The 14,816-nt window shown below is 38.2% G+C and overlaps 1 protein-coding gene across 2 annotated transcripts in view; it reads right to left on the bottom strand.

Annotated features, from left to right (window-relative positions):
- Positions 1 to 7,660: 7,660 nt before the first annotated feature.
- The window catches only part of ARIH1 (ariadne RBR E3 ubiquitin protein ligase 1), a 100,476-nt gene continuing 93,320 nt past the window's right edge, over positions 7,661 to 14,816 (bottom strand). For both annotated transcript variants that reach the window (XM_017895811.1, XM_017895810.1), the window contains 4 exons: positions 12,834 to 12,876; positions 12,252 to 12,323; positions 9,200 to 9,330; positions 7,661 to 7,754 (listed from right to left, as the gene is read on the bottom strand). In XM_017895811.1, the coding sequence (XP_017751300.1) occupies positions 7,673 to 7,754; positions 9,200 to 9,330; positions 12,252 to 12,323; positions 12,834 to 12,876 (328 nt within the window). In that variant the 3' untranslated portion in view covers positions 7,661 to 7,672. The remainder of the gene's footprint in view (positions 7,755 to 9,199; positions 9,331 to 12,251; positions 12,324 to 12,833; positions 12,877 to 14,816) is intronic.

Below are 14,816 nucleotides of genomic sequence, written 5' to 3' on the forward strand. Positions count from 1 at the left end.
TAAGTGAAATAAGCCAGGCACAGAAAAGAAATACTACATGATCTCGCTTATACGTAGAAACTAAAAAAGTTGAACTCATAGACATACAGAGTATAATCATGGTTACCAGAGGCTTAGGGGGATAAAGGGGTAGGAAGGGAGGGAATGGGGAGTTGGTGACCAAACAGTTTCAGATAGACTGGATGAATAAGTTTTTAGATTTATTGCATAGCAGGGTGAATACAGTCAATAATAATAACATTTGAAATAATAATATTTCAAAATAAGTATCATTTCAAATGTCTCACCATAAAAATGCTACGGCAAGGCAATACAGTAATTAGTGTGATTTAATCATTCCATTGTTTACATATTTCAACACATTCCACTATACTCCATAGATATGTATAATTATGATTTGTCCATTAAAAATATTAATAATTTAAAAAGCTGATTTACTGATGAAACAGTACTGTGATCTAGGCTAAAATCAGGAATAGACATCTATTGCTACTTTCGTTATTTAATACTCTTGAAAAATGTCCTATTAATTGTACTTTCTAATTCCAGTATCCACAAGCCACACGTGACTACTTAAAATTCAATTTAAGAAACTAAAAATTCAGTTCCTCATTGCTCAATAATCACATGTGGTTAGTGACTACCAAATTAGACACTGGTGATAAAGAACATTTACATCATTACAAAAATGTTCTATTGGATGGCACTGTTCTACAGTATGCAACAAGATGTAAAACAAGCAAAAAGCAGAGATATTTTTAAGTAGAAAACCACAGAGACAACTAGATACCATGTAACTCCTGATACAATAGAAAGTATAATCAATTAAGTATTCTGGGTTGCCCCCAACCACGGAATCTGAATTTGATCAAGTTTCTTGAATTAATCACCCGTTGCAGAAAATACAGGGATAGAAGAACCTATTAAATGACACCATGCAGTTGCAACCAGCAAAATCCATAATGTAGGAAACTCTACAGGACAACATGATCTAGTTTCTTCAACAAAGAAAAAAAAGCAAGGAGGGGGGAAGAGAAGGAACAACAGGTAGAGGAGACTCTAGAGATATCAATTAAATCCAAACTGTGGACCTATGTGGATCCCAATTTGAACCACTATAAAAGAAAATTTAAGAAAGGCCAGGTGCGGTGGCTCAAGGTTGTCATCCCAGCACTTTGGGAGGCTGAGGCGGGTGGACTGCCTAAACTCAGGAGTTTGAGCCAGCCTGGGCAACAACACGGTGAAACCCTGTATCTACTAAAATACAAAAAATTAGCCGGGCGTGGTGGTATGTCCCTGTAATCCCAGCTACTTGGGAGGTTGAGGCAAGAAAATTGCTAGAACCCGGGAGGTGGAGGTTGCAATGAGCCAAAATCGTGCCACTGCACTCCAGCCTTGGTGACAGAATGAGACTTCGCCTCTAAGAAAAAAAAAAAAAAGCAAAATTTAAGATAATTGGGGATATCTGAACAACAGACAGTTGATACCAACAGAGTATTGCTTTAAAACAAACAGTTGACCACTGAACAATACAGGATTAAACTGTGAGTCCACTTATATGTGGATTTTTTTCAATAAATATATTGAAATTTTTTTTGGAGGTTTGCAACAATTTGAAAACACTTGCGGACAAACCAAAATTAAGAAAAAGAGTTGTCATGAATGCATAAAACATATGTAGTCTATCTTATCATTTACTAACATAAAATATACATAAATCTATTAATAAAAAGTTGAGATCTATCAAAACTTATGCACACAAACTCTTACAGACTGTATATGGTACCATTCACAGTTGAGAGAAATGTAAACAAACGTAAAGATGCACATGGTACTCTGGAAAGGACTGTCAATGCTATCAAAGAGAACCCCAACAGAACATCATGGAAGTCTGGAAGGAGTGCACCATTGAAGACGTCATCGTTGTTATAGAAAAAACCATGGTATCATCAAGCCTGAAACAATAAACTCCTGGTAGAGAAAACTGTGTCCAGATGTTGCCCATGACTTCACAGGATCTACAACAAAGCCCATCAAGGAAATCATGAAAGAGACTGTGGATATGGCAAAAAAAAAAAAAAAAAAAAGGTGGGAGGTGAGGGGTTAGCTAACAGACACCACACCAGAGGAATTAAAAGACCACTTCATGGAGATGAGCTGCTTCCAAACCAGTGCCAGATAATGAGGAAGAAGACGCTAAAGAAGCAGTGTCAGGAAATAAATTGACATTAGACCATTCGGCAGAAGGGTTCTGATTACTTAAGACTGCTTTGAATTTCTTTTATGAATGGACCCTTCTATTATAGCAGCATTGAAACTAAAGCAAATGGAAGGAGGATTGTTACCATACAGAAACATTTTTAGAGAAACGAAAATGCAAAACAGATAAGGTTTTTCTCTAAAGTTACACCAAGTGTGCCTGCATCTCCTGAATCCCGTTCAACTTCCTCTACCTCTGCCACTTGAGAAAGCAAAACCAAGCCCTCCTGTATTTTCCTCCTCAGCCTACTCAACATGAAGACCTTTATGATGATCCACTTTATTTTTTTTTTTTGAGATGGAGTCTTGCTCTGTAGCCCAGGCTAGAGTGCAACAGCGCGACCTCGGTTCACTGCAACCTCCGCCTCCTGGATTCAAGCAATTCTCCTGCCTCAGCTTCCCGAGTAGCTGGTATTACAGGCGCCTGCTACCACGCCCAGCTAAGTTTTGTATTTTTAGTAGAGATAGGGTTTCACCATGTTGGCCAGGCTGGTCTCAAACTGCCGACCTGACGCGATCTGCCCGACTCAGCCTCCCAAAGTGTTCTGATTACAGGTGTGAGCCACCGGGCCCAGCTGATCCACTTCTTCTTAATAAAAAGTAAACATTTTCTCTTCTTCACAATATTTTAAAGTAAGTTTTTCCTAGCATACTTCATTGTTCAGAACACAGTATAGGCCAGGCACAGTGGCTCATGCCTGTAAACCCAGCACTCTGGGAGGCCAAGGAGGGTGGATCACCTGAGGTCAGGAGTTCGAGACCAGCCTGACCAACATGGTGAAACCCCGTCTCTACTAAAAATAAAAAGAATTAGCCAGGCGTGGTGCTGCATGCTTGTAATCCCAGCTACTCAGGAGGCTGAGGCAGGAGAAGCGCTTGAACCCGGGAGGTAGAGGTTGCAGTGAGCCGAGATCTGCCACTGCACTCCAGCCTGAGTAACAAGAGTGAAGCTCCAGCTCCAAAAAAAAAAAAGCACACAGTATAAAAAACATGTAACATACAAAACAGTGTTAACTGACTGTTACCGGTAAGGCTTCTGGTCAACAGTAGGCTATTAAAACAGGTAAGTTTTGGGAAAATCAAAAGTGGTATGTAGATTTTCCATTGTGGGGGTAGGATGGATTAGTGTCCCTAACCCCTGCATTGTTCAAGAGTCAACTGTAATGGTATTACAGTTATGTAAAAAGAGTCTGTCTTTAGAGGTACATAAAATATATTGTTATCAAAGTAACAATGTATCTAGTTTAGATTTTGTATTATTACATTGTAAAAATTATTCATATAAGGCCTCTACCATTATACCATAAATCTCTAGAGGGAACAGACTTTTAAAAAGGTAAAGTATTTCCAATACCTGATTTGCAGAAAACGATTAATAAATGCTTACTAAATGCAACCACTATCAAAGGGGTTCTTAACACACACACGTTCTTTTCCTTTATCCTTACCTCCTCTTTCTCTCCCATGTTTTAAAGCCTACGTAACAGATACTACTTGGCCCTGTGGTTGGTCCCTTGCTTAGATATACTAATTCTGAGCCACATAATTAGCTAACCACATGATCCAGCATTATACAACAACAAAACACTTCAAAAAACCAACGCAAGTTGGCGGGGGGGTGGTGCACACCTCAAGTTGCCTCTAGTTCCTGCTAATGGGGAGGCTGAAGCAGGAGGATCACTTGGGCCCAGGAGTTTAAGGCTACAGTGAGCTATGATTATGCCAACACACTCCAGGCTGAGTTACAGAGCGAGACCCTCACCTCAAGGAAAAAACAAAACAAAACCACAGCCATGTTATTTCAAGAGAGTCAGGTAGGTATCAAACCAATGCTTATGAACAGGAAAATTATGCCAATCTGAAAATATGTGGAAAATCTGCTTGGCATTTTATATTCCCCTAAAGTACTAATATTTTCAAGCCTGTCAAATTTCCCAAATGAAATGAAAACCCTCTCTTACCATATTGACATGTATGATGCTATGGGACTTGATTTAATCTAAGAATTCTGAAACTGCTTCTCACTAAAATTCAACATGAAAAAAGAAAACCCATACACCACTAATAAGATTTTTTTTTTTTTTTGGAGACAGGGTCTTGCTCTGTTGCTCAGGCTAGAGTGCAGTCGCACAACCATGGCACACTGAAGTCTTAACTTCCCAGGCTCAAGTGATCCTCCCACCTCAGCCAGCATGTACTACCACACCTGGCTAATTTTTAATAAATTTTTTGTAGAGACAGGGTCTCAGTTGTTGCCCAGTCTGATCTCAAACTCCCGCGCTCAATCCTCTCGCCTCAGCATCCCAAAGCGCACTGCAGGCGTGAGCCACTGAGCCTGATCAACACAAATTCTCCAATCAAATGCCAGAATCTGGAATGAGAAATGCAATCAGTGACCTGAAAACAGTTTGGGGAGCAGGGAAAAGCCTACAAACTTGACTGCTTAGAATAGGGGTATGTGAACTCTGGCCTGCATGACAAATCCAGCTGCCACCTGTCTTTGTAAACAAAACTTTCGCTTTCTTTGTTGTTTTTTGTTCTGATATAGGGTCTCTGTCATCCAGGCTGAAGAGTGGTGGCCTGATCATGGCTCACTGCAGGCTGGAACTCCTGAGCTCAAGCAATCCTCCCACCTCAGCTCCTAAATAGCTGAGGCACACACCAGCATGCATGGCTAATTTAAACCCCCCCCCTTTTTTTTTTTGTAGAGATGAGGGGGTCTCAATATGTTGCTCAGGCTGGTCTTGAACTCCTGGCCTCAAGTGATCCTTGGCCTTGGCCTCCCAAAGCACTAAGATTACAGGTTTGAGCCATCATGCCCAGCCAGTAAATAAAATTTACTCGGAACAGTTATACCTATTCATTTAAGTCTATGGCTGCTTTAGCATTACAAGGGCAGAGGCAGAGTTGAGCAGTCACAACAGAGATTATGTAGTATGCAAAGCTAAAAATATATACCATCTGATTCTTCACAGAAAAAGTTCGCTGACCCTAGAGGACAAGGAGATTCATATATCCACCACTGTCAGCACTGTGGTGCAATATAATGAATCAACAGTTTTCCATAACACAGGTACATCTTTTGCAGGGCAGTCAAGGTACCATGGAGGATCTTTTGAATATGTGCCAACCTTCTAGTAATTGTTCAGACTACAACTCCCAGTAAATGCTAGGCCAGAGCCTGGGAGTAGGGAAAGATGAGGAGGCCAGACAGGCATGCAATGGTGTGATCCTTTCAGGGAGGCGTGGCTCCCAATCAGTTAGTCAACCAACCAACCAACCAATGGAGTGATAGGAAATCTTTTCTTGTACTACCACAGTTACAGAAGATTCTAGTTTAGTCCAACAGATGTGAATAGAAAAATAATCCATTTTAGTATCTAGAATCTAAACATTAGACTCTGGGCTCAAAAGCTATGCACATAACCCACCCTCCCTATAGATCTCAGAAAGGGATTCTACCGGCATCCAAATAAAGACCAGGTGAGGTCAAGGATAACCTACATATATTTTCTTTCTTGATAAACAGCATATCTGTCTAGATAACTTTATCAGGTTAATGGAGGGAAAAAAGGTGTTAAGAACATATATCCATAATACATTCTGGGCAAATCAAGTAATGCATCATAAAAATTAATGTTGGAAATATAGAAATATATAGAAAGTGGGATATGACTTAAGGGACATCATTTAAGAAAGAAAAGAAAATTGGGAGAATAAGTTATCTCATGATATTTAACAGTACAGTAATAATACATTTTTAAAACCCCAACAACAACAGTATCTACCAAATTAACATTTACTTCAGTTTCACTGATTTTGTGGCTCTCTTGGTTTGGCTGTAGAGTTGTGCAAGAGCGTAAGAGTTTATAGCTGCTTTTTGTTTATATATATTTAAATAATATCATAATATAATATAAACCAATATTGGAATTTGTAGGGATTTTTTCCCCTGTAAATGGACCCGAACACTGTAAAGGTCTGTGAAACATCATTTATAATTACAAAATATAATTTCCCAGTCATTTTATTATTTATTTATTTATTTAGCGACAGAGTCTCACTCTGGAGTACAGTGGCAAAATCTTGGCTCACTGCAACCTCCACCTCCTGGGTTCAAGTGATTCTCTAGCCTCAGCCTCCTGAGTAGCTGGGATTACAAGTGCAAGCCACCATGCCCAGCTAATTTTTGTATTTTTAGTAGAGACAGGGTTTCACCATGTTGGCCAGGCTGGTCTGGAACTCCTGACCTCAGGTGATCCGCCTGCCTCGGCCTCCCAAAGTGTGGGGATTACAGGTGTGAGCCACCAAGCCCGGCTGAATTTCCTGGTCTTTTTAAAAAGGGAGAGACAAAACTTTCACTTCTAACAATATGACAGACTAGGTTACATATATATTCACTTCTATATATGATATTTTTATTAGAAATACATTTTGAAGATATGTTAACAAGTAAAACAATAAAAAACAAACCATGTTTTAGATCGTATCCTGGTTAGGAAAACCATTTGAAAAGAGTATTTCTGGGACAACTGGGGAATTTCAATATGGAATGGGCGAATGTAGGAACTATTAAATTCCAGGGTTCTACAATTATGATAAAATCACCAGACTGAAAGGAATGAAAAGTGCTTTAGAATCTAATCCACACCTAGTGTTTGGATTCCTTCTATAATAGTGGGTCATTTCCCTATCTAGCAATAGGGAATTTCTCAGCTCCTGAGACACTCCATTCCAAATCAGCTCACCGATAATCATCAGAGCTTCTTGATGAACAAAAAGGTTTAAAAAAACCTTAAGGAAGACATTGCCTATAGAATAGCACCAGGGTCATTTAACAAATGCTGTTCACTACTGTTCTTCTTGGGGTAGGAGGGATCTTTGAGCAAGACTCTACCAAAAGCTAAAATGTACTATGTGACTACATTAATGAAAAGAAAATAAACTTACTCTAAGTAAGAATGTTCTTGATAAATATTTTGGATAAGATTCCCTTTCTAAATGTAAATAGATATCCAATATTTACTGGAATATCTGGAATATCCAAGATTTACTGGAATGTCTTTCAGAATTGAAAACTTCTACTCAATTATTCCCTCGGCCGGGCACGGTGGCTCAAGTCTGCAATCTCAGCACTTTGGGAGGCCGAGGCCAGTGGATCACGAGGTCAGGAGTTCGAGACTAGCCTGACTACTAAAATTAGCAGGGTGTGGTGGCACGTGCCTGTAATCCCAGCTACTCAGGAGGCTGAGGCAGGAGAATCACTTGAACCCAGGAGGCGGAGGTTGCAGTGAGCTGAGATCGCGCCACTACACTCTAGCCTGGGCAACAGAGTGAGACACCGTCTCAAAAAAAAAAAAAAAAATTATTCTCTAATGAATATGAATATACAATGTGCATTCTTAGTCAACTATTACCCTGTAATATATATACTTACCTCCTGTGCATCTCTTGCTGCCTTTGCATCATCCTCATTATAGCGGTTACAGTTGTACCTTCAAGTAAATAAAGAGGATTTCATAAAGAAAAAAAAAAAAATCAATGAAAAGGAAAAAAAAAAAAATCCCAGAATTTTAACCTGGATTTACAGATTATCTAACACCAACGTTGTCTTTTATAACAGAGAAACTGAGATGTTAAAACACCCAGGGTTCTACTGCTACGACAGAATTAGCAGGCTGAAAGGAACCCTATCTAGTGTTTGAATCCTGTATAATAAATTCGTTCTTTATCCAGTGACAGGAAATTCCCCACCTCCTGAGGCAGTCGATTTCAAATCAACTCACCTATCATTATTAGAAAACACTATCCTTCTAGAACCTTTGACTCTTGTCTGAATTCCTAAAGCAACTTTTTGAGAAAGAGATAAACTTTTCTCTTAGGCCATCTGTTACTTAAGCCAAATATTTCTAATTTTCCAGGATTATTCACCTTATCTGCTCTTTTATAAACCACAGAGAACCAACAGTTGACAACCTACCAGGTAATAGATGCTGTGCTATGTGCTTTGCTATTACAGTTTTTCAGAGTCATTTAAAACTGCATGATATACAGAATGGTGGGAAGTGGGAAACATACCCAGAGAGGTCAGCTCAGAGCGTAGATGAGTAAGACTTGCACTTCCCCTGGAGTGGTTACTATACCCCAGTTACGGGAGCAGCTATTTCTTGAGTGCTTACTATATACCATGCACTTGGCTAAGGACTTTAAATGTACTAACACATCTAATCCCTTAAACATTTTATGAAATATGCATTATTTTCTTCATTGAGAAGATGAAGAATAGAATTTAGAGAGGATGGGAAACATACTTCAGAATATGACAGAGTTAAGACAGAGTTTCAGAGCTTAAACTTTTGCCTGTCACCCAATGGAGGCTTATGCCCTTAACCAGTGAGAAAACTGCTCATATGCTGCGTAAGATTCTTTTTTTTGAGACAGAGTTTCGCTCTTGTTGCCCAGGCTGGAGTGCAATGGGGCGATCTTGGCTCACCGCAACCTCCACCTCCTGAGTTCAAGCGATTCTCCTGCCTCAGCCTCCCAAGTAGCTGGGATTACAGGCATGTGCCACCACGCCTGGCTAATTTTGTATTTTTAATAGAGACGGGGTTTCTCCATGTTGGTCAGGCTGGTCTCGAACTCCCGACCTCAGGTGATCCACCTACCTTGGCCTCCCAAAGTGCTGGGATTACAGGTGTGAGCCACCGCGCCTGGCCCAAGATTCTTTTATTAGTTCAAGTAAGCCATCAATAAAATGAGGAAAGCAGTATGTTTGTGTGTGTGTGTGTGTATGTCTGCATATACTTACAACATTAATCACATACTATGTATTTATTTAGCTTGCAAGTTAGATGGTGATATCTATGAGGTAAAAATGTTATTCATAATACATGGCACATACCTATGTAAATACATTCTTCCCTTAATTTCCCCAACCTACCAGGCAGATCCATGTGGTTCCCACGGGCCAAGACACACCCAGCAAAACTCTGCTTTACAATTCTGGTTACGACAGACCATGTGATTACAACCACCATCCTTCTCAATTGTGACATGGCATTTGGGACATTCCTATGAAAAGAAACTATAAAGTTGGTGTCAATGCTACACTAGGTTGCATTACTAACATTAAAGAAAAGCCAGTTCTAGATGTGGTTTTTAAACATCTTATTTATTGTGGTTAATACACATAAAGCACTTAGAACAGTGTTGAACACTTAAGCACTATTTAAAGTGAGCTGTTACCATTATTACCACTGGCTTTTAAGACGTACAATTTAAGGACTTGTTTTTTTAAACTTAGAGTCTCACTACGTTGCCCAGGTTGTAGTGCAGTGGCTATTCAGAGGCCCAATCATAGCTCACTAAAGCCTTGAACTTCTGGAGTCAAGTGATCTTCCCACCTCAGCCTTCCTAGGATTTCTTTTTAAGCAGAGTTGAGAGACAAAACATTTTAAGTATTTAGTAATAATAGTATTATGGGAGATAAAAGCATTCTATTCATATAAATATACTATACTCTCTAGTGTCATCTAGAAATAATGGAGTAATTCCCATATCCCATGCACTGTTGTCAGTGTGTTATATGTATCAACTAATAATTTCTTATAGTGGTGCTACTCCTATTTCCATTTGTCAGATTAATAAACTAAGGGAGAAAGAAATTATAAAGAAGCTAGTCCAAGGTCACATAAGTAAAGTCAGGATCCAAATCCAAGCAATCTGACTTCAATGTCAGGTAACTAGGAAATCAGACCTTGATTGGTAAATTCATTTTGTGACTACTGGATTTTCCAAGTTTCTCCTGCCAAATACCCAGATTTTAAATTCTTTTCATTGTACTCCTTAACAAGTATGCTACAGAGATCATGTTAGATTATTTTTTTCCAAGTCCAAATCATTTTTTCTTTTTGAGACAGGGCCTCACTGTTGCCCAGGCTGGAGTGCAGCAGCGCAATCACGGCTCACTGCAGGTTTGACCTCAAGGGCTCAAGTCATCCTCCCACCTCAGTCTCCCAAGTAATGGGACTACAGGCACATGCCACCATGCTCGGCTAATTTTTGAATTTTTTGATGAGGTGGCTCAAGCAATCTGCCCACCTCGGCCTCCCAAAGTGTTGGGATTACAGGTGTGAGCCACTGACCTGGCCTCATATCATATTCTTGGTTGCTAGTAAGCCAAAATTACCTCTCTGTAGGCCTATGGTTTTTTTGTTCTTGCATTTGTGATTGAGGTTTGTAACTCCCCCAAGGAGGGAACATCACCCACTATATTAGTATTTGCACAATTTGGCCTTCTTTGCGGAATTGACTACGCTGCCCATCAACGATAGCAATTTAAAATAGGCCAATATAGCATTTTTTAAAATTATATATTTCAAATCAAATTTTTGAAATCACCCACATAAGAAATTTTACATTTTTCCAAACAAGCAAATTTCAGGCATAAAATGTTTCATTCTAAATTTCTTGGTTAGAATTAACCAAATAGTATTACACTTCCAAAATGTTAGGATATCACTGACAATATGCAAATCTGTTTAGGGAGCTAATAATCTTAAAAGCTTCTAAAACCTCAAGAGAAAAACTCTTCGGTTTTCTCTCAAAAATACTGAGCAGCTAAATTTGCTTTACAAATTGCCATTCTTCCTTGGTAATCTATAATCTAAACTAAGTCAAACATATTCAAGCCTGTACTCCCTATTTTACACATCTTCGGGGCTTACGAGTAGGAATCTCTCTAAATGTAGAAAAAAGGCGAGCATTTAAACAATTTAGTGAAAATATAATTGCCTTATTCTAAATATAAGTTTTTCAGAGCATATTAAAGAATTCTGCAACTTTAAGGAACATTTCTTGTGGGAAAATCTTCCATTTTCAAAAAAAGAATGCTTGGTTAAGAATTTTTTTTAATAACAAAAGAAGTAACCACTTTCTGATATTACAGTATATTTACAGTAAGGTTTTCTTTGATTGACGTGAGTTATGCTTATCGTGATGGTTTTGGAGGGAACAAAAAAATACTTCTACCATATATTCCTTAAAGAATTAGGCATTTGTTTTATGTGGCAAGATTCACTGTTTCACTACTTTCCAGGAGATAGAAATGTATATTCATGTTTTATCTGTAAGTATGTAAGATGTATAGTTAAACACACACAGATAACCTGTGTTGGCCTTCACTGTTTACGCACTTCTTACTCTCATTGTCCTGTGATGAGTGAGTGAACAGTTCAAAGATAACTTTATATACTATGGATCAAACAACTCGGCATTCTTTAAAGCATCATCTTTACATGTACAAAATAATAGTAAAAATGAATAGCCCATGAACCACCCTACCATTCATTACCCAAGTCACTCACTATGTGGACAGGATAGGACTGAATTACATAAAGGATGGATAATACAACTTTGTATTGAAAGACTAGCTGGGTACATGGCTGGCATTCAAATGCTTGCTCATTATATTAGTGATTGAGGAGAAGGGTACTCAAGACTTAAACACTTGTAAGACATTTGTCTGGGGTTAATAAAGTGGCTTGTGGTCATAAAGAGACTGAATTTTGAAACTAGTATCAAGAGCAATATACTTCAAGAAAAAAATTTGGAACAAAAATGTAAATCAGCCTAATAGAACCAAGCTAGGCGGAGTAAACTCCAATACATTCGTATACTAAACGGCAGCCAAGCACAAATCCCACACTTGAAAAATTATCAGTTTTTTCCTCTATAGAACACTATTTTTTTTCCAGTAGAAGAAACCTAAGGCAGAGAACTGTGGATACTGTAGTACAGTACTCAATACTCTAAAATAAACTCAAAGACAAAAAGGAAATAACAGGCAAGCATTCTGGAAAAGAAAAAAAAAGACTCAATGAAGAAAAGATGAAACGAAGCCTGTAAGTAGGTCACCTTATTGCTTTTGCTAATGCCAAAACACCAACCCTTATCATTTTCATTACCAAGAATTACTGAAGGAAAACACTAACCTTTGTGTTGGCTGCAATCCAATTGGAGGTTTCACTGTCATCGTCGCACTTTTTAATCCATTTCTTTAACCACTGTTTGAAAACAACAATTGTTAGAATACAACAAAAGACTTTAAAAAATAGCAAATTACTTTAGCACTTAACTATAGTCAAGCTTAAATGTAAAAGCCAATGAGTAAGATTATCACTAGGCTCACATCTTCTTAAGCCAGGGAAATCCCATAGCTATAACGTCCAGTATATATAAAATCAACCAAAGCAGGATTTTCTTTGGCAGAAGCTAAGTGGGGAACCTAGAGCTTGAAAAGAAGCCCAACTACAAGGTGTGTATTCCCCTAATTACAAAGCCTGACAAAGAGGTGCCTTAGCCATGGTTATCCTAGTAATAATCAGGAGCTGACTTGACTTATACTAAGGAATCACCTCTGAATACATGCAATAATCATCCGAAATTAAAAGCGTTAAAAAAAAAAAAAAAAACTACCAATAGATAGATAAAATCATCAGCTATGATTTTCAGTCACTAAGTCTTAGAAGTGTGTCATTACATTATTTAAAAATGGAAATGTCAGACAAACTCACCTTACATTTAACAGGATCATGCCAATTTTCTCCACAGTTAAAGCTGTTAAGTGATACAAAGAGTTAACAGAATTAAGGCCTACCTATAGTAAGTAAATAAGCCAATCATTTCATGCCTTATAGTTCCACACTCACTAGTTTCTAGTGACTGGCAAATACAAGGAGAGAATCCATGTCTGCTTTACAGTTAATTACCTAGAATTTAGTATTAGAACTAAAACATAGTGGGTACTCAATATGTGTGAAATGAAGAATGACTATAAGCATGAAGACACGCTTTGATGACAATTTCATAATAATTGTTGCTAAGATGCCTCAGACTATATTGAGAAGTTTCAACCCATGCTTCATCAGTGTATTTTTAATCTTTTATTTAACACCCTAAATGAAGAATAAAAGGCTGACTTTGTAGGTTACTTATAGAATTTAGTACTAATGCACAGTAAACAATACACAGGAAGCAAATAGGTCACATTTTTGCATTATTTAAACAAAAGAACCTCATCCCTGTAGAGGGAAATGGTACTGGGCAAGGTATAAAAAAAAAAAACTACTTACTAAACATGTATTAATCGGTAATTCACTTTTGTTTTCTAAGCTCATGACATATACATTTGTAAAAGAAGGATAATTAACAAACACAAATGCTTAAGAAAAAAATAATAAAACGACAGATTAGCTAATTAAGTAATTTACGAATGGCAAAAAATCCTTTGCTAAAGAGAGAAACAAACTACTATTGATTTAAATCAGGTTAAGATACATGGTTATTTCTGAAAAGAAAGATGGGGAATGGGAAGAAACATGGAACCAAGGAACTTCAAATATATGTGTCACGTTTTATCTCTTAATGAAGAAAAACAAAATACTAATTTCGATTTAGCTGGATTGTAGCTACATAGGGTATTCACTGTTGTATTCTCTATACTTTGACATGTGTCATGCTAAAAATACATTGGAAAGTAGGTATTATCCACCTTTTCTCTAAAATAACAATGCATATTTAATCTTTATCATAACAGTATGTATTTTACACATATTCAATCTCTGTGAGCTTACCTGCTCTTTTTGGAAATATTTATTATTAATGATGTGTTAAGTGTAATTCTATAGATGTTTGGAGGAAAAAAAGAAAGGTATGGCATACCAATAAAATATCTACTCCCCATCCCCCCAAAAATATTTGGTTGGCCATGGTGCTTCTTGCCAGTAATCCCAGCACTCAAGGAGGGCCAAGGCAGGTGGATCACTTGAGGCCAGGAGTTCAAGACCAGCCTGGGCAACATGGTGAAATGCTGTCTCTAAAATAAATAAATAAATAAATAAATAAATAAATAAGCAAGCAAGCCAGGCGTGGTGGCACACACCTGTAATCCCAGCTACTCGGGGGGCACAAGAATCGCTAGAACCTGGGAAGCAAAGGTTACAGTGCGAGATCGTGCCACATATTCCAGCCTGGGTGATGGAGTGAGACCCTCTCTCAAAACAAAACAAAACAAAAAATCTATTTGCTGGGTCTAGAGCCCCTTGGCTTGACGGGCTTCTTACTCCTCAAGACCCTCAAAGGAACAGAAAATCATCTGAAACTTCTAGCAGGATATAAATGTTAGTGTCCCACTAAAATGTGTATGTTAAAACTTAATAACCAATGTGAGAGCATTAGGATGTGGAGCCTTTAGGAGGTGAATGGAATTGGCATCCTTTAAAAAAAAAAAAAGGGCCCAGAGAGCTGCCTTGTCCTTTCCACCATATGAGGACCCAGCAAGCAGGCACCATCTATGAACCAGAAAAGTGGGCCCTCACCAGACAACAAATCTTTTGGCACCTTGATCTTGGACTTCTCACCCTTAAGAACTGTAAGAAATAAATTTATGTTGTTTAGAAGCCACTCAGTTTATGGTCTTTTGTTATAACAGCCTGAACATTAAGACAGAAAATGGTACCAAGAAGTGAGGGTGCTGTTGTAACAAAACCAAACATGTG

Source organism: Rhinopithecus bieti, unplaced genomic scaffold, assembly GCF_001698545.2.
Source record: "Rhinopithecus bieti isolate Rb0 unplaced genomic scaffold, ASM169854v2 scaffold_27022, whole genome shotgun sequence".
NCBI lineage: Eukaryota > Metazoa > Chordata > Mammalia > Primates > Cercopithecidae > Rhinopithecus > Rhinopithecus bieti.